Source organism: Falco peregrinus, chromosome 2 (genome assembly GCF_023634155.1).
Source record: "Falco peregrinus isolate bFalPer1 chromosome 2, bFalPer1.pri, whole genome shotgun sequence".
In the NCBI taxonomy this organism is placed as follows: domain Eukaryota; kingdom Metazoa; phylum Chordata; class Aves; order Falconiformes; family Falconidae; genus Falco; species Falco peregrinus.
The window spans coordinates 23834375-23854755 of record NC_073722.1 but is presented as its reverse complement, the minus strand read 5'-3'; the positions used below and the strand labels follow the sequence as shown (position 1 = coordinate 23854755).

The window sequence follows — 20381 nt, the reverse complement described above, 5'->3', positions numbered from 1 at the left end:
GAGCTCAAGCAGCACGACCTCTGCCATCTGCACAATACCATGCACAAACACTGGGGAGAGAGATTACTGCTCAGCAAAGCAGAAGAGCTGGATGCATTAACCTCACAATGTTGTACAAAATTGGTAAGTCAGCCTCCAATTTACTTGCAGCATAAAACAGAAGGTTGAAAGAACAACCCAAGGACATGTGGTGAGACAGTGGAAAAACTGGAAGTAAACTGAGGTCTCCTGATTCTTCAAGAGGTACAGAGAACGAATGAGAAGACAGAAAGAAAAAGCCAGAGCAAGCAAGAAAGGAGCAATGATAGAAGTGACACCCTGTTTCTGTCAAAAATTAAAGATCTTTGCTTACACATCTCTCTGCTGCAAGGTTACCTGGCAACATGCAAATCTCAACCTTTGACCAGTCTTTACTGCTTGATTTCTCAAGCCTTAATCACATGAAAACTTCTGAATGTCACCTGCATATTGTATAACTCCGGAGGGGGGGGGGGGGCGGGGGGAGGAGGAGAAAGCCACCAAATACATTCAGAAGCACCAGGAGTGCTCCAGACTCGGCCCACCTGGGTTTCTAGGCTGAAAAGCCCTTGTGAGGTCTGGCTTTGATACACCGCAAATACCCGGAGCCAGTGGCCTACATTTAAAGCAGGGAAAGTAGAAGAAATATACATGCCAGTAGGAAATGGGAGTCTTCAGGCAAAAAGTAAAAACAAAACAGAAAAAACACATACATTAAATTACCAGGACCGAAATCCCCCACAGTGTCTGCATCCTGTAGTGAAAATGCAGTGTCTTTCTGTACCAGTTTCTTTCTTCCTTTCAAAGACCTCAGCTCTGATACATATTTAGAAACTGAATTTGTTCCGGTTTTAAACATTAGAACCGAAAATGTCTCCTAAAAAGTCAAACCTGAAAGTTTACTCCTGAAAAATTACCTCCAATCTCATCATTAGGTTTTGGAGGACATATTCACATGTCCTCATTTGCAAACCAGATGACTTCATTAAAACCCTTTCTGTAGTCGATCTACCTTTGTAACACAGAATGGAAAGTTACACAGGCTTCAGGTTGCCAGATCTGATACACAGGAGGATGCAGATTTCCTGACTGTCATGGGAAATAAACAACAGTTTCATACAAGTGAGGTTTTAGGCTACTGCAGCTGTTTTCAGAAGAAGGCAGAAGGTGTCAGGGAATATGTCCTTCTTCCAGACATTACAGAAAACAGGGTAATTCACACTGAACGTCCGTGACTGCAACACTGCCAAAATGAACGCTGCAGAAGTGGAGGAACATGTGACAGTTTGAAGTTGGGTGTCACAAACCGTAGGAACAGTGAGAAAGACGTGACTACAGACAGGGGTTTTCAGCTGCACCATGGCACTGCAAGTCAGGATTTCCCCAGAGCAGACAGCTGTGTTTATGTTCTCTATTAAATCTGACCTTTGTGCCTGTTACACATACACACAGAGAAGTCCATCCAATGTAATGATTATTTACTGCTAGAAAACATTTAGTATTATGGCATTCTAGCTGATAAAGTCTGAAATGACACATAGGAAAATAGAAAGAAAAAGGTTAAAAATACAACAGAGTTTTGGGAGTGGAAATTCCAGGAGCCGAAACCCCAGGGGACAAGCACAGAGGGCCAGGAAACACTCCCAAGCACGGACCTCAGCAGTATTGTCCAAGTGCAGGGAGGAGGGTGGGGAGAGATCCTTCATCATCATGACATAATTGCACACTGAAAGGACAAACTTGGTATTTGTCCAGGCCAGACCCGAGACTCTGCTGTTAAGCACAAACCTTACACTGGCTTTAGCCATCAGTCTGTTTCCACACTTGATCCTACTCTGACTTTTCACAGCAGGCAACCCATCTGCCTCCCCGCTTTCCTATTGGGCAGACTGCCAAAGGTCCCGCTAACTCCTCTGAGTATTTGCCACTGAGGACAATGCTTCACGGGGTGCTGCAAACCTCAACCGCAGTGAACGTTATGACCCCCTCAAGGTCCCTGGCAGCAGGACAACTGCTCTCCACCACAGACAGGGCTGAGGTCAGTCCTGCTGCTGTAGCGACAACTCAAACGCGGCACAGGTGGGGAACCTCATCTTCAAAGGGCACCACCACCACAATCCTGCAAGGGAGGGATCGCTAGAAAGCCTGTCTAATGCAGGTGGCAGTTTCTGAGCCACCAAAATCAACTTCACCAAGGCAAAAATGCAAGTGCTTTGTCCCTGTGAAATCTTCACACAAGAATCTGGTTTGGTTACACTCTCTGAGTCCCCAGCCTATCTTGTTATATCGTAATCTTATCTCCCTATATTATAATCACTTAATCACTAACCCCCGGAATACTGCCAGCTTGGAACAACAGGCTGGTTTACCATAAACCAGGGTCTTAAACTGGACATGCCCAAAGACAGTCACAGCTACAGTATACTCAGCACCTCTGTCAACCAGGTCACTTATTTGCAAACAGAAATGTGGATTAACAAAATAGGCAACCTGTTAAAAAACTATTTGCTCCTACACAAACCCAGCAGTTTCTTGTTCACTGACAGAAAAAACACTGTGCTGATTAACTTTGACAACAGCTGACATACTTGCATGAACATTTTGTGTGAATCAAGAACAGCAAGAAAGGGTCCGAGTGCATCAGTGTGGTTATTTCTGCCCAACCCAGTGACAAAGTAACAGAAACTCTGTGACAACTGTCCTCACATTTCACGTTTTGTTTTAAACAAAGGTTTGCGGAGTTCACAGGCATTTCTGAATGCACATGCTAGACAGATGGCTCCTCCGCCAGGAGCACACAGTTCAGGCTGGGTAAGGCCGTGAGCGACCTGGACCAACCTCCCAGCTGTCCCGTCGCAAAGCCTGAGCAGTAGGTTGGACTATGGACCCCCTGTGGTCCCTTCCACCCTGAATTTCCCTCCAGTCCTGTGAGAACATTCCTCAGTGGCAGAGGCGAGTGCCTGGCTTGGCTTCCCTTGACACGAGCTTGCACCCTGCTCCATAAATAGTTCTGTTAGAGTCTGTGGGGTCCTTCCTGAAGCAGGCAGTGCCTGACCGAGTCGGATCCTCATCTTGGCTTCGTCTGATACAGCTACAGCCTACTCCGCTGACGTAGGATGATGTACCGTAAGGAAGAATCTGGCTCAGAATGGGAGAAGGTGGCAAGGTCAGGCTTTCACTGTGAATATGCTGTTCCAGGGGGAGGCCTGAGCTAAGCTAGTGCTAATGGTTCGAGTCAGAAGGCGGCGTTTCGTGTGGAGAGCCAGCATTTCAGCGCTGCTATTAGTGAATTTGATCACTATGAAGATGAAGCTGCTTTTAAGAACTGTTGCAGAGTTGGTACCCCCAAGAAATGTGCGTTTATTACCCACACAATTTGTAAAATGATTTTAATTAAGACAATGTATGTACATGCTTTCACAAGCAACGGCAGAGCTCTAACGCTGTATGCTGTTCAGCACGTTCTGTACCCCTGACTGTGGCTAGGTCCCTCAAATAAAAAAGTAATCACTTACTTCACAAGCTAATTTCCCAGGTCTCAAGCAAAAGGTAACTTCTCATGCAACAGCATCAGTTGTTCACATAAAAATACACCAGAGGATAGCCTCATGCCTTTACCAAGATGAATGATGTGAAGAAGAGACATTACCTGATTGGGCTGAATTTTCGGCACATGTGCTTTCCACATTTGAGCTTCCCTAGAGATTGCCGTCTCCAGAAGGAGAGACAACCTCTGGCTCTCCAGGGGTCCTGAAAACTTCATGGTAACCCTTGGATCCACCTGCCACCCAGCTGGATACAGCTACCTGTAAAAGCAAAGACAGCCTGGTGAAACACTGAGCTGTGCCCGTCCGGTAAACTGAGCAAAAGCAAGCACACAAAGGTGACTAAGGCTGCAAGAAACGGACCAGGCTCATCTGTAACAGACAGTGACTGGGTACTTGGCAAACCTACCAAGGAAACCCAAACCAGTCGGCTCAGATTCAGATGAAGCAGGGCCAAAATCATCCACAGGTCTCCAACACCTACATGGGCTGGAGAGTCCTGCCGCTTTGAGGTTTTCTGCTCCTCCGTTATGTGGGCAATCAGGGCAAGACTTCAGCAGCACTAAAAAGGGGGTGTTTTATGAAAAATACTTGAGAAGAGGGAGGAGCAGTACAGCAAATATAAAGGGGATTTCAGTGAGTCAGTTGCCCTGGCCCAAATCTTGCTGCAGTTAAAACCAGTCTACCTGTGACTTCAAGGGAAGTTAAAACTGACATTCAAATATTTTTCAAAAATTCCAGCCTTGGAGCCTGGTTGGTGCCAGCCTTAGCCCAGTACTCTCAGCAGCAACAGGAAGTTCTGTGCAAAACAGAGGAACATTTGTTTGATAACTTAAATGATTTACAGGCTGAAGCCTGACAAAAAGGTCAATGTTCTCCCTCTCTGCACAGTATGGTCTGTAGCTTCTCACACAAGCTGCGACCCATTTCATGTGCAATGCAAATGTACCAGGGAGTTCAGGAAGGTTCCTCTCAGGTCTGAACACTCTGAACATACATTAGATCCACAAAACATTAGGGCACATCTCTAATTTTAGATAGGAAATGCATTCTAAAGGCGGAAAAAAGCGGCAAACCCAGTGGCGGCCTTTGCAAAGCAAGAACTGACTACAAGCCCGGTAAGTGGCCTGCAAGGCCCACAGTATTCAGAAACACCTGCTTCCACTGGCAGAAGGGACAATAAAAAAGCAAGCCATTTAAAGTAAAGCACTTTTCTATACACAAAACAGAAAAAAGGGGGTTCTCCTGGCCCTAGCGCAGTCTCACTCAGCAGTTACGATGTGGCAAGAAACTTGTAAATTTGAAATTACAAAGTGGAGGCAGGATTTTTTTAATTTTTTTTTTTTTTTAAAGACAACCTGCTTTCAAATGGAGAAAATTATCTGATTGAAAAGGTTGCTCACATTGTTCCAATACTGCCCACCATTACTCTGGCCGCAAACTTCTTGAGAGTATTAAATCACTTAGGCAAAACAATTCAGCCCTGAAGGGTAAATCCATGGGAAAGTTATTTGAACTTTCAATTCCTTCTGTGAGCTCTTGTGAAATATGCAACAAACAGGTGGATACTGGCCAAATGCTAACCAGGCTATTTTATACAGACCAGTTTGTTAATACAAGAGTTTATGCTGTATTTACAGGAAATAAGGCAACACGTTGAATCAGAAAAAACAAACAAAAGTTCAGAGTTACAACAATCAGTTTATTATAAAATTTAACAACAGCAGCTCTGAACAAATGAAGATTCAGAGTGTTTTCACAGAGGTGTAAGAGAAACTGTCAAACAAGTGTTTTTCTTTACCAATCCACAGAAGGGGCGCGATACACACAGAACCTGCGTGAGGCATAAAACCGCACTCAAGTCCCACTTACAGCCAAGCAGGTTTTAAGTGGCAAATAAACGTCAAGCTTCTCGGTCCTGAACAGAAACCCCTTTTATATCAGGTTTTTACTGAACAAATGCTTCTCCATGAACAAAGGAGAGGCTGTACTGGCTTGGCATACCCCTACACAAGGTTTCCAGCCCGTCACTGTAAAGACCCAAGGTGAGTGGGGCCATATACTGGTTTTCCAGCTGGAGGGGACACCATGGATCCCGGATTCCTGAACGGGGCTCAGAATGACTCCCCATCAGCCCCCGAACGGCTAACTGAGTATCACTGTGGACTGAAGAATCCCTGTTAAAAGTTCCTCACTTGACCAGAGGGATAGTCTGCCTGCGAAGAGGTGAAACTACCTTCCTCTAAACAGAACCGTGGCCTGAACCGCAAGGGTATTTACGTGCGTTTCTTTTTTTAAGCCTCGGAGTGATCCTGACGAGACTCCTACCACTGTACATGGGGCTGCTGGTGAAGCTGAAGGGGAAACCGGGATACCCATCCACAGCCTCCCTCGCAGCTCACTCCCTCGGGGGCGTCATTAGCATCTCATTAGCCTCTCATCAGACAATACACTCGGGCTCGGCCGGTTCCCGAAGGCTGCATCACCCACCGTTTCCAGAGCCATCAGGCCTCCAAATGAAGTGTAAAGCCCTGGGAAATGAGGATAGCGGTGATGGGGGCTGCACCCCTGCGCTGATGGAAAAAAGCAGTTTAAATCGCAGGCGCAGGTGAGAGATTTTGTCCCCTCTGGCATGGGGGGTGGGGGTGGGGCAGCGGGCATCCAGCAAACAGGGATTGAGATTGGGGAGCGCAGCCTTCCCATCTTGCAACTCGAGAGCCCCAGAAAAGGGGTTTCTCCAGGACTGTGCAGAGCAAAAGATGGGTGACTTTTTAAAAAAATTATTTGTTTATTATTTAACTGAGCCCGCAGATTGTCAGCTGCTATGTACCAGATAACGCTAACTGGGTAACATCCCACAGGGTATCGGCTACAGTCCCTCAGGCCACATTTGGAGAAGACAGCCATTAAATGTGTGCTCGTGAGCACTTGGAGTTGCACAAGGTGAAATGGAGAAAAACGGTGACGTCAGGACCAGACCCAAAGCTCAGGACCAGCGCTGAGCACCAAGAGCCGGGACACAGCAAGCTCCTCATTGCACGCTTGTCAATAAAAACAATCAGCAGCTATACTTAGCCCAACCGCGTCTCCTAATATGAAATATTGACAGTCCTTTCTTGGGTTTGCAGGAAAGAGAGAGTAATTAGCCACCCCCCAAATCACTGGAGAAAACATGAAAAATTTCAGGCCCAAGCAAGCATCCTCATGCACCATTTTTTTGGTCTGTTGCAACTGACAAAACATCCCCACAGTATTTACAACACAAGTGGGTTTCACAGGCCTCTGGACCGAGAAAAGATCTTTTCCTTACCCTGATCCCTTTTTTAGGCTGTCCCTGTGCTGCCTGGACTGGTCAGCGGCCCCAGCAGAGAGCTCAGGGGTGACCCTGGAGCACCCCTAAATACCAATGGCCCTGCAAGGGGTGTTTTTAGTGAGCAGTGATGGTGACTCTTCTTGAGTCACCAAGGGGGAAAAAAGAGAGGGGAAAATAACGTTTCCCTCCTGAACTAGGGAGGCAATTCAATGAGGGCTGAGGCCCAATAACCTTTATAAGGAAAAAAAGAAAAGGAATGACGCGCTTGAAAGTTTCCGTTGGAGCAACAGTGGTGCGCAGGCTTTTCCAGCACCGAGAGCATGCCGGGCAGCTTGCCAAGCACCCCAAGGGCTGAAACGAGTTTGCATCTATAATTTACATAGCTCTTATTCAGATAAATGTACACCATTTTGAAAAAATGCCAGCATGCTCTACATGTATGCAAGGCTTCACAAAACACAAGGGAGCCACTGCAGAGCGAGCACTGCTCGGTGCTTGGAGAAGACAAGGAACGGGACTGCCAGCACAACTTCCCAAAATCCAGCGCATGGAAGTCGGGTGAAGAACACAGAGGGACTGGACTCCTCTCCGCTCAGACCGAGATGAGAAAACCTGAGCAGAAAAGCAACGTCGAGGCTCCCATCAGCAGTAAAGATACTTGTCAATGCAGCAGGCACCTCTGCAGAGCACAGCAGTGCCAACGAGGGCTGAGCCTGCCCTGACAGCACAGATTTGCTCCAGCCGAAAACTCACATGCATTTTTTCTGCAACTGAGCCCAAGAGACCCACAGCTGAAGGAACTGCCAAAGCTGTGACAGTCACCATAAACTAACTCACCCTGGCTTTTTCCTTCTGTTTCCCCAATTTAAAATTAAACTTCGGCTCCAGGGTGGTGGTTAGGTTTTTTTTTTTCCACAGTCACTTGGGGAGTTTTTAAAACACTGTTCAAACAGTTCACAAAGTTTCATCTTCACTGGAAGGTCAGCTAGCTACACTGAAACTTCTTAAAGAACAGCTGGAAAACTAGTAAAGTAAGGCAAGGCAATGCATTGGCTTTGTTTTGACATCTCCTGTGAGCAAGGTCACAAGCTGCAGTCTCAATCTTGCTCTGAAATTAGAGGCAAAACTTTGGTGTGAGGTTTTCACTTGTATGAGGCATTAAAAATCACCTGCTTATCCATTAAAAATGCCCTGACTTGGTCCAAGAAATGTAACCCATCTCCTAAAGATCTCTCTTTTTGATCCAAGTTTATAAATGACTTAAGGAGGTACTTTGAGTTTCCCTAGAGAAGTTTTGGGCTGCTAAGTGCTGCAGGCTACGGTTTTGTGTTTGCAGTAATTGGGGCAGGTCACTACATAGCCAGAAACACTTTTTGGTTTGGGGCGTGTTTGTGCATCGGTGTAGGATGCAAAATAGTTGAGCTTGGGGTGGGGGTGGTGTAAAAAAAAATAGTAATCTGTTTCCCTGACAAAAAAAAAAGTGCCTCCTGCAGACAAAAGATGCAAGATCGTATTCTCCACTGGCAGAACAACCTCATAACAGTTTCTGATTTTCCCCTGCCTCCAGTTGCAATTAAGCTGTGCCAATACAACTGCACTGTAAATAGCATCACTGAAATCATTCAGGGCAGTAATAAAAACGTCTCTTGTTTTGGTTGTGGGCTGTTTTGGGGGTTTGTTTCTTTTTGGTTTGTTTTTTCATTTGAATATAGATCATTTCAAGAACAATTAACAAGATTTCTAGGACTAGAGACAGCCTTAAACCACCATCTTTATTTTGTGCATAAATCCAGGTGGATATTCTGAACAAGAGAGGTAATTCCAACAGAGCTTAACCACCACATGCACTTCTGCAGACCTTGTAAGTATTTTCAGCACCCTGCAGCCAAATCTGCTTCAGCTTTAACAAGCATTAATACAATTTTACAGATGACCTGAAAACAGACTCTTCTGGGTGGGGGAGGAAGGGGAAGCAGAAGGAAGAGAGGAAGGAGACTGAATTCCTCCGAGCTCCAGCCAGCCATCTGTGATTTCAAATGATCAAAATGTAGTTTGCACTGCTAGAAGAAATCGTCTAACTGCAAGCTGTGATGAGAAATTTCAAAGCTGTGGGCGGGGGGTGGGTGGGATGGATGTTAATTTTAGTATCTGGGGCTTTCTCTTTGCTTAACTCTTTCCTCCCCCCATGTCAGTAAAGCAGCCTAGAAATTTATGGCAGAAGAAGTAAATGCCTACAGTGTTAATTACATCTCAGAAGAAAAAAGCAGCAGGCATAGGCTGCTTTTACAATTTTACATTATTTTTGTGCCACAGAACAGTTGTAAGAGGACAACGTTTTTGTGGCTTAGGCAGCAAAATCTCCCATGAATGACTCACTAGTGGAAATCACTGCTTAGCTTTCTGCCTTTTCAGCTTGCCAAAGCACAACCTGATGCGATAGTGATAAGCAGAGGACCAGCATGGGTTAAAATCATCTGGTTTGCGCTGTAGAAAGTAAATAATGCTGTAGCCTGGTCAGTGGAAATAGCCTGACAAGAGTGTGAGACAATATATGGTATTTTTCAAATTAAACGACCAGGAAAAAGCTGTTTGGGAATATAGTTTCAAATTTCCACATCTAAATAAGCGAGTGTATTTGAAGCAACGAACTGACTTGTACAGAATGAATACCAATATGCATTAAAATAAGAATGCGTTCCCCCATGAGAAATGCATTACTATCAAACATAGCTATGCCACAGGTACGTATACAATATTGCACCTTTAACAAGCAACGTATTTGACTTGTGCATAAGCCAGCCACAGACCTAAATTGGGAACGAGGTAATTTTATGCAGGCTGGGAAATGAAGAGGGCCCTTGCCGTTTGTCTGTATGACTCACCCACAGCTAACTCCCACAACCTGCTACAAAGGCAAGTCTGTGAGATATTTTGGCAGCATCGTTCAGGCAGGCTCATGTACATCACACACTCGCCACTTCTTTTCCTCCAACCAGATTTTTCCTGGGAGTGCAAACAAAGTTGACCTCATTTTAGTGTCGGTTTTCCAAAATGAAGAATTTTTCCAAAGATTTTAAAGAAACCCGCCAGTGAAAAACACGGGTCTGCAACTGCAGAAAAAGAGAATGCAGAGCAATGTTTTGATGTGAGGGAAGGGAGGTGTTTTTAAGTCTGTTTTGAAACAGAAAAATCCCAGGACCTATCCAGCACCTATGGAGGAGGAGCAGGAGCCCTCTGGAGAGGGATGCATCCTGACCAGCAGCAGTGTACTCTTTCTTCTCACCACCATCTTTTGTTTCAATTCTGTTCAAAAAGGAAAGCTCAGATGGACTTTGCTGCAGCACCATAAACACTTCTAGATTTGTAGAGCAACATGGCAGAAAACATGAACAGCTTCAGTTCTTCACAGTATTCCCTATGGGTAGCAAAAAAATCCAGCAAGAAAACGGGGAGAATAACGGGGGGGGAAAGAAAGCTTGGATGGGGGCGTTTTTAAACAGGAGGGAGGGTGCCACAGAGCTGCTGGTGATGGCAGTGGTGTAAAGCTGCTTGCTGTCTGATGGCTGTCACACAGGGGGGTTCTGCAGGTACAAGCCTGAGCCGTTCTTTCGTTTTACAGCAGCCACCGCTTTGTAAAATCTATGCTCGCTGCCCAGCCTTTCCTCTCCTAACACCTGGAGACCGTAAACCTGACTAGTTCTAAGAAATTTCTGCTGTACTTCATTCCCCAAGCCTCATGGCTGACACCAGGGTTTTGCTATTAAAGGGAAGCTTAAATGGTGTTTTCCAAAGCAGGGACTTTCAAAAAACAAGGTAGAAGATGAACTCCCAATTGAACTCTCAGACAATGTCACCATTCTTCCCTCCTGGCAAGACAGGCATGCTTCCAGACCCATGCCTGCCCTACCCCCTTTTCTAATGGCTCTGGTTGGAAATGCCGGAGGAGGTTTCCATTTCCTATTTGTCTCGGCAACTGCCAGCAAGAGTCCCTCCAAGCAGCATTTGCCCAGAAAGGCCTTCGGTCAGCAATGGCTTAAATTTTCCATGCCACAGCTCCGAGTGATGCAAACAAGCTGTTTCAATCATAGCTCCTTTCCCTTTTGAAGCCGTGTGTGGCAACATACCAAGTAAACTGTGGATAAAAGGTAAACTCGGAATCCAGCCCTAGGAGACCAGCTCCAGCTGCATAACGTATGGGTCCGACACATAGAGGAGATGAAACTCAATACACTTTAATGAATTCTGCTTTGAGATTTTGGGTTATTTGAACCTAAAAATCAAAGGAAATGTTATTAACTGATGGAGGCTGTTTGCTTGCATTGACTAAATTAAGCAAAAACAAAACCCTTGCAAACCAAAACCCCTCCATGCCATTTTATGAACACTTGCAAAAGAAACTCTTACTTTTTATACTCTTTCAACGCTATGGGGTCATCACCTGGCTGCTGATTGCATGCAAGATGCTTCTTGAAGATGTAAACTCCTCACAACGTTTATTAAAATCAGCCAAGGGCCTTGGGCTAACATTTCGGTAGGAACGGACCCTGCTATTGCTGGGCATGCAGATCTCACCGCTCAGAAAGAGCCATGCCGCCAGGCTAGGAACGTGAGCCTTTATTGTGTGCACTAGGGTATCTCATCAAGGGCAGGCTGCCCTCCTATGGGACAATCTGCGGTCACATGCCAAAAGGTGGTGCTACCTCCTTGCTCAGAACTGAAGCACGAGACAGGTATAAAGGCACTACAAACGTTTGCTGGTATGACGCCTGTTCTTCTTACGGTGTTTCTAACCTAAACGATGGGTAAACCCATGAGAGCAACGGCTGAGCCCCGCACCAAACTCTCTGTATGGTGCCAGCAAAGGAACGAGCCCAGCTCCCAGAAGCAACTAACCAAGGTTTGCACAGCAGTCTCTGGGTTCTCTGGGACCTTCTGGATCCTTTGGGGACAGGGTCCAAGATCACTGTGGAACACCTGGGAACCCTCTCAGAAACCTGGAGAGTGAGGCTGTTGCTAGGTGAGGATGAGGTACGGGTAAGCCACGAGGCTCTCAGCCTGAGGGAGCTCTAGCAGCTGCTTAACGAGCATGATCAGCTGCCCTTGACCCAGGGTGCAGCTGCCCTCTAATTAGGGAGAGTGAAGCACCCCTCTTAGCCAGTGCCTGAGTGAGGTCTACATAAACACGAGCCAGACCCAAGGCATCAGGAATAAATTGTAGAGGTTTATGTAGAAGCCTGCTATGAGAGCGGACTCAGCTAGAGCTGCTCCAGTATAAACTGGTCCACCATGGGGAAGTTCTTCCAGCAAATGCTGGAGCAGCTGCCCCTGCCAGGGTAGAGCTTTGGATGATGGGCATAGGCCTCCAAGTTCCAGGCTGCAGGGAGTGTCTAGGGCCTCTCTCCAAGGCTGGGAGAGATGGCCCTCAGTCCTCCAGGGGTATGTTGACTTGGAGGAGCTGTGGAGCCAAGTGAAGGAGTTACAGGAGATAGTGAGCAGGCTGTACAGCATCAGAGAAGTTTCATGGGAGACAGACAGGGTCTTCTCTGGGACCCAGCAGCCTGAAAAGCCTCAGCCCCCATCCATAACAGAGAAGTGAGCAGTGTCCACTCCCACCATCAAGGTAAGTGAAACCTCTGGAGGAAGGGCAAGGATGGAAGTGGGTGACTTCTGGCACTAAAAGGCAAGTTCCTGTCCCACCTAAGGGCTTGTAACTGTGAACTAGGTTCAGCATGCTCGTTGAAGAGGAGCCAGATGTGCCTTTGGGCAAGAGATATGGGCTACCTGACCCTAAACCACACAACACTTTTAGGAAGAAGGGGTGAGAGATTGTAATGGGGAACTCCTGGCTGCAGGGGACAGAAGCATCCACCTCCAATCTGACCTATCATCTAGAGAGGCTTGCCGCCTGCGGGGGGCCCGGATGTGGAATGTTGTCCAACATTCTGACTGCTACCTCTGCTTTCCCTCCATGTGGGCATTAGGGAAACTGTCGAGGCAGCCTCTAGAGTGTCAAGTGACTATGGAGATTTGGGGGTGGCAGTCAAAAGCTTGGGGGCCCTGGTGATGTTCTCCTGAGCGTAGGTCAACAGTTGCCTGCAGAACTGGTGTTAGCAACAGCAGTTTGAGTTCTATGACTGTGGGATCCTGCTAGTGGAGGGGCGTCTGCTTGGGAGGGATGGGATCCACTTCACCCAAGCTGGGCAAAGATATCTCTACCAGTAAGATGGTGTCCTGGTTTCAGCTGGGAGAGCTGATTTTCTTCTCAGTAGCTAGTGCTGTGTTCTGGCTTCTGTGTGAGAATGTTGATAGCACATTGATGGGTTTGGTTGTTGATGGGTAATGTTTCTACCAAGTCAAGGACATCTCAGTTTCTCAGGCCTTCCCAGCAAGAGGGCTGGAGGGGCACAGGAAACTGGAAGGGGACACAGCTAGGACAGCTGACTCTAATTAGCCCAAGGGATATTCCAGACCATTTGATGTCATACTGAGTATGTCAGCTGGGGGCAGAAGGAAGCAGGGGGAACGGGCAGGACATTTGGCATTACGACATTTGTCTTCCCGAGAAACCGTTAGGCGTGATGGGAGCCCTGCTTTCCTGGGGATGGCTGAACCTGCCTGCTGATGGAAGGAGTAAATTCCTTGTTTTGCTTGGTTTGCATGCATGGCTTTTGTTTTACCTACTAAACTGTGAGTTTTCTCACTTGTACTCTTCCAAAACACTCCCCTATCCCACTGTGGGGGGAGTGAGCGAGCAGCTGTGTGGGGCTTGGTTGCTGGTCAGGCTTAAAGCATGACAGATGGGTGACCCTATAAGGATGGCTTTGAACTAGGCCTGACAGAGCAGGGATGGAGTTACCAGGAGCCCTTTGAGAGCAGTGGACAGGGCTGATGGGCAAAGGGCCCGAAGTGATAGGAAGGGACCACAAAATCAACAAAAAATGAGGCTTAAGTGGGGTCACTTCCAGGATTTGCATGCAAGCAAGGATGCACCTGTGAGCTACCATTATGGAGGAACTCCCCCAAACTCTTTCTGGGAAAGAAGCTCATTTTGCTGCTTCTCTGAAGTGCATGTATGTCTATGAACATAGTGGGGAATAAACACGGTGAGACCTGTGTGCAGCTAAATGGCTATGATCTTGTTGGGATCACGGAGAGGTGGTGGGATGGCTCCCATGACTCAACACACAGGAGTGTTGCAATGGAGGGATACAGGCTCCCTAGGAAAGGCATGCTGGAAAAAGGAGGATGGTGGAGTCTCCCTTGATGACAAAGAACAGCTGGAGTGTATGGAGATTTGCATGGGGATGGATGAGGAGCCAACTGAGACCTTGTGGGTGAGGATTAAAGAGAAAACAGGTAAGAGTGACACTGTAGTGGGTGGAAAAACAAGTGGATGAGGCCTTCTACAGACAGCTGGAAACAGCCCCTTGTTTGCAGACCTGGGTCCTCATGTGGGACTCCAACCACCCTGACGTAAGCAGGAGGGACAACACAGCACGGCATAAGCAATCCAGGAGGTTCCTGGAGTGCACAGACTACAACTTCCTGACCCATGTGACAGAGAAACTAAGGAGAGGTGTCCTGCTGGACCTCATACTCCCCTACAAGGAGGGGCTTGTTGGGGGCGTGAAGGTCAAAGGCTGCCTTGCCTGCAGTGACCGTGGGATAGTGGAGTTCAGGATCCCAAGGGCAAGGAGGAAGGTAAGCAGCAAGCTCACAACCCTGGACTGCAGGTGAGCAGGCTTTGGACTCCGCAAAGATCTGCCTGGAAGCATCCCATGGGGCAAGGCCCTGATGGGAAGCAGGGCTCAAAGTTATTCAAGGATCACCTCAAAGCTCAAGACTTCCATCCCCACAAATACCACATCAGGCAGAAATACCAGGAGGCCTGTGTAGATAAATAAGGAGATCTTGGCACAGTTAAAACACAAGAAGCAAGCACTACAGAAGGTGGAAGCAAGGATGGGTTACCTGGGAGAATATGTAGGCAGCAAAAGGAAGGCCAGGGAATATCTGGGCAACACTACTGAAAGCAGAGGCTGGATGAGCAGACAGTGAATTGGATTGAAAAGTGGCAGAATGAATGTGTCCAGAGGGTGGTGACCAGTGGCACAAAGTCTAGCTGGAGGTGGTGACTAGTGGTGTACCCCAGGGGTCAATACTGGGTCCAGTCCTGCTTAACGTGTTCATTAATGATCTGGATGATGGGCTAGAGAGTACTCTGAGCCGCTCTGCAGGTGACACCACGTGAGGAGTAGCAGCTGGTATGCTAGAGATCTGTCATGCTGCCATCCAAAGGGACATCCACATGCTGGAGAAACAGGCTGCCAGGAATCTTAAGAAGAGTCAGTGTGGAGTCCTGCACCTGGGGAGGAAACACCCCAGACACCAATACATGCTGGGGGGTGTCTGGATGGCAAGAAGTTCTACAGAAAAGGCCCTGGGGGTCCTGGTGGCCACCAAGCTGATCATGAGCTAGCAGTGTGCCTTTGTGGCATAGAAAGCTAGTGGTATCCTGGGCTGCATTAGGAGGAGGGTTGCCAGCAGACTGAGGGAGGTGAGCCTTCCCCGCTGCTCAGCACTGGTGAGGCCACACCTGAGCGCTGTGTCCGTTTGGGGCTCCCCAGAGCAAGACACATGGATGTACTGGACAGAGTCTAGTAAAGAACTACTAATACAATGAAGGGACTGGAGCAGCTCTCTTACACGGAAAGGCTGAGAGCTGGGATTCTTCATGCTGGAAAGAGAAGGACTGGAGCAGGACAAATGTTACATACATATATAAAACACATAGAGATGGTTTGGGGCAGAGGGAATGTAATATATATAAATACATAAAGGGATGAAAGAGAAGGTTTGGGGCAGGGAGAATGTTACTTTTACATATATTTAAAACATATATATATAAAAAAATAAATAAAGGGAGGGTACAAACTGGATGAAGCCAGGCTCTCTTCAGTGATGCCCAGTGTCAGTACCAGAAGCAAGGGGCATAAAACGAAACAGAAGATGTCCCCTCTAAACATCAGGAACACTTCTTTACTGCGAGGGTGACAGAGGACTGGCAGAAGTTGCCCAGAGAGGTTGTGGAGTCTGCATCCCCAGAGGTGCTGAAGAGGCATCTGGACATGGTACAGGGCAACTGGTTTAGGTGGACCTGCTTGAGCAGGGGGGGTGGACAACATGGCTTTCAGAGGTCTCCTCCAGCCTCAGCTGCTCTGTGACTTTAAGGGCCTTAGGCTCAAAGCAGCACAGTTTGAGGGTTCAGCTGTATGCCCAGAGCAGCTCATCAGTTCTTCAGGCAGCAAATGCTGAAAGCAGAGCAGAAAGGCTTAAAAAAAAAAAAGGCAAACCTAACCTGGCATTATGTAATGTCTCACAGCTAGTCTCCTAACAGCAACACATGCAGAGCATGATTCACTTCTCCCATCGCCAATATAACTTGGTATAAATCAACAGTAACTTGAAGGAAGTAACTGAGGAAAATCAAGCTCACAAAGTATGAGAGCGAGCAGTAATTTCATAAAATAGGGCCAGAGGCTTTCAAGCTCATAAAAGCTAACTCTCTACAGGCAAGGGCCAACAGGCATTCAGAATCTAAAGCACCACACACCACCTTTTGAGTAATATAATCCCCGGAAACCAAACAAATACAACGTCTTTATGGGGGAAAAAAAAAAACCAAAAACCCAGAAACAGGATTCAGCAGTAGTTATTTTTGTCTTTCGGCAGTAGTTGGTCATTAACATAAATGAACAGCAATAAAACCAAACAAGTTTATACCCAGTTCAACACCCACATCCAGAAAACATGTAACTACAATGGCTTGATTCCTCTTGACAACAACAAAAGAGAATTTTATCTGAAAGCATGAATGCTCACCAAGGCCCGTATTTCGCTTTGCAGATTCTGATTAGCTTTGGGGTAAATTATCAGTGATTACAGCTAATATCAGGATACAGTGTGAGGCACTAAAAAGAGATAATTATGAGGAAATGAGGAATTATCTGCTGTTGAAACAATAGATCAATTATGAGGTACAGCACAGTAGCTGCAGAGCAGCATTCTTAGGCTCTGAGAGTACTGTCTCCTCTTTCTCATCAACCAAAGACAACCCACAGTTATAAACTTTAATTGTCCTCTAGGAGCTCGAGCTTGCTGACTAATTAGCCTCTTGTTGAGACAATACAGAAAAGGACATAATTCCAATTGTCCACAAAGCAGGATGGCACAGGCACACTCCTGGCTCTTCCCTACGTGCTCATCTCTCCTTGCCCTATGAGCAAGAATTTAACAACAGCCTTGATATCCCCAGTTCCAGACGACCTAAAATAGGACAACAGTCCGCAACCTAAAATAAAATAAACCCAGGGAAGGAAACGGGAGGTGGGGTTACTGACAAAGAGAAAACGGTATGTCTGAGGCCATACGTAATGGCAGTCTGAGTCGTCCTGCTTCCACAAAGCATGCTGTGCAAAGTCCCCTTTGGTCCTATAGATGCAGGCATGGTCACATTTGCAGTGCTTTTATAAATGGGAGATTAAGCTGCATTTGATGGTTGTGTTACAGCAGCTGCATCCGTAAAGGAAGCAGGCTTTTCAGCTGCATGGCAGCACTTAGGAGCAGTTAAACCCCAAGATTAACACTCAAAAATTGTTAGGAAGGTAAAGGTTGAAGCTTTTGGGAGCCGAGCTCTTGTCTAACAGACCACTGCAGTCACGAGCTACCCCAGCCAAGAAACAGTATCTCACTGTATACAGTGAAATACCACCAAAAAGGCACAAATGCCTCTGGCAAAGGGGTTCATCCAGCACCTCCCATTATCCTGGTAAAGAAAATGTTTGATGTCTGGGCTGATGAGCAAAATGGAGTATCTGCAGTAACATGTTATTCGCAAGTGAGCTTTTACATGACTATTGCATAGCAAGTGCAAATACCCATTACAGTATAATCATTTGCAGTTAGCAAACACACAGGAAGGGAAAATTTCTGTTCCACACTTAGATGGGAGGCACCTAAGATTTCTCCTTCCATCTGAATGACTTCACCTTGCTTTTTTGGCATTTGAAAATAGCTGTTATTGTGCTGAATTCTCAAAGAAACTGCTCTCTACTCCCAGCGAACCAGAACCCCCCTTGAAATCCATCTCCTTGATGGCAAGCCTGGATTTCCTGCTCCTTCATTGGAGTGTCCTGGTGAAAAGTACCTGCGGTTTTGGTACCTTCTCTAGCCCCATGAAATCCTGGGAGAAAACAAAAACACCCACAATTTGTTCCTGGACAGGTTAGCCCTAGACACCCATCTTCTATCTTGCAGGGGAGGACTTCCAGATCCCACAACTGTGTTCCACTCAAGTCTGGAGTGGAGTCTTCTCCTTTCCTTTTTGCTAGGGCCTATAGTGATAGGACATGGAGTTACAGCTTTAAACTGAAAGAGAGTAGGTTTAGATTGGATATTGGGAAGAAATTCTTTACCGTGAGGGTGGCGAGGCGCTGGCCCAGGCTGCCCAGAGCAGCTGTGGGTGTCCCATCCCTGGCAGTGCTCAGGGCCAGGCTGGACGGGGCTGGGAGCAGCCTGGGCTGGGGGGAGGTGTCCCTGCCTGTGGCAGGGGGTTGGGACTAAACGGTCTTTAAGGTCCCTTCCAACCCAAATCATTCTGTGATTTTGCTCCCTGCTTGGGCAACACAGTCCTAAGTTATCACTTGGTGGTCAAAATGTGATGTCTAGTTTTCCTGAAGCCACTGGTCCTGCCCAGGCTTTTTAAAATATGTCTCTGGCAGGCTACGGAGCAGTGTGAAATGAACTGCAGATTGTGTATCTACCCATTCTATCACCCATTTCAGGTGGCTAATTTACATCAGCATGACAGCAGCACCAAATCTTATTTACTAAGAGGTGTCATGTAAAAACACAAAGATTAAACCCGTGAATATATGTGCTCTCAAAAAGCCAGCTCAGCATGAGGTCAAGATTAATTACCGCTTTAACCAGCGCATTGCTGCACGTGTGCAAAGGAAAGCATCTTTCATACTGGCCTGGGGGAAGGCACGTTCCATCACACAAACACGCTCATGCTGTCATTTGTTGCCTGCTCAAGGTATGCTAAGAAGCAGGTGAGCACAGAAAAGTTGAGAAGGGAAAATCCAAGAGACTGTAATTATAAGGGAGATGCTCAAAGCTGTGAAGAGCTAAACACTTGGGTCCATCCACTGACTTAAAAAGCTTATCCCAGGGCAATGACACAAGTGAAAGTAGTGGCACTGAACAGCCTCACACTTGGACGGAAGTCTGTAAATTGATACATGTCTGTAAATATAACAAATAATCTGAAAATAGGAAAATAACACATTTTAGAAAGTAAATGTTGATTGCATCAGTGTTAACGTAAGATGGCAGACAGACAGCTGTGGATACTGCATTACCCTGGAAAACAGATGTCCCCATGCCTGACTTGTCGATTCCCTCAAAGTCATCCCAAGGCTTCTAGGATGTAAGGATACTGCGCTACAACTGTTCCCCTAAAACCATACCTGAACCAGCTCGAAGTGCCCTTTACCACCTGGCTGTGCAGGAGAGTCCTGAAGGGAATGCTGCACTGCTGGCAAAGGCCAGAGCGTGGGGCAGGGCTAACAAGGGGGTCTCCTCACCCCACGGGGCTGCGGCTGCTCGCTCAGAGCAGCAAACAGCAGGCTGCGCTGAGGCATGTCAATGCCTTCAACCGCATCCAGGAATGGCTGCTGCCAGCGAGACCAGAGCAGAGACACGCCGCAGGAGTGCTGCCCTGCTCACCACAGCTCTCACCATCACCCAATGCAGCTTGTGACACCCCAAACACAAAACAGTGGGAAAGCCCAGCCCCAGCAGGCATCAACCAAGCAGGACCTTTTGTGGAGAGGGCCCTGATAGAGCGAGGCTGTTATCATGCACTGCCAGGAGGACAGACGCAATCTCAGAGTACTTTTAAATAAGGACCCAAAGCAAACAAGCACAGGAGTCTGTAAGAATACAGAACGGACACAGTAAAAGGAGCTTCAAGATGAGTTCTGCCATGTCAAACTACACACAAGCTCTAAACAGGGGTAATGGATAACTAGAAGTATATATGTATCATGTGAAAGTTCAATTCCCGTTGGGGCGAAGCCAAAAGATCAGCTTCCCACATCCCATGCCAAGGTCTGTGCAGGCACAGATGAGAGTGAGCTATCCCCCAGCCTTAGGAGCCAGCCAAACTACTTTAAAGGAAATAAAAAAAAATAAAAACACAGTCATTTGCAGGGATCCAAAACAAAACCTTGGAGACAAGGAAAAGACACTGCGATTTGCTTTTTTAGAGACAAACTCCTACTCAGCCTCACCTTGCGAAACCTGGGCTCTGCATACATCCCCCAGCTTTAAGTCGGGGCAGGGGGTAGCCCCAGGGGAGCGAGGGCCACTGCCACATCTGCCATCTCTGCATGGAAAACACGAGATGCTCCAGAAAAGGGAGCTTCACAACCATGTGCATT

At 47.0% G+C, this 20381-nt stretch overlaps 1 protein-coding gene across 2 annotated transcripts in view; it reads right to left on the bottom strand.

The window, feature by feature from the left end:
- CCNI (cyclin I) overlaps positions 1-20381 on the bottom strand; it is a 35678-nt gene that overhangs the window by 13922 nt on the left and 1375 nt on the right. For both annotated transcript variants that reach the window (XM_055797008.1, XM_055797007.1), the window contains exon 2: positions 3668-3824. In XM_055797008.1, coding sequence (XP_055652983.1) covers positions 3668-3781 — 114 coding nt within the window. In that variant the 5' untranslated portion in view covers positions 3782-3824. The remainder of the gene's footprint in view (positions 1-3667; positions 3825-20381) is intronic.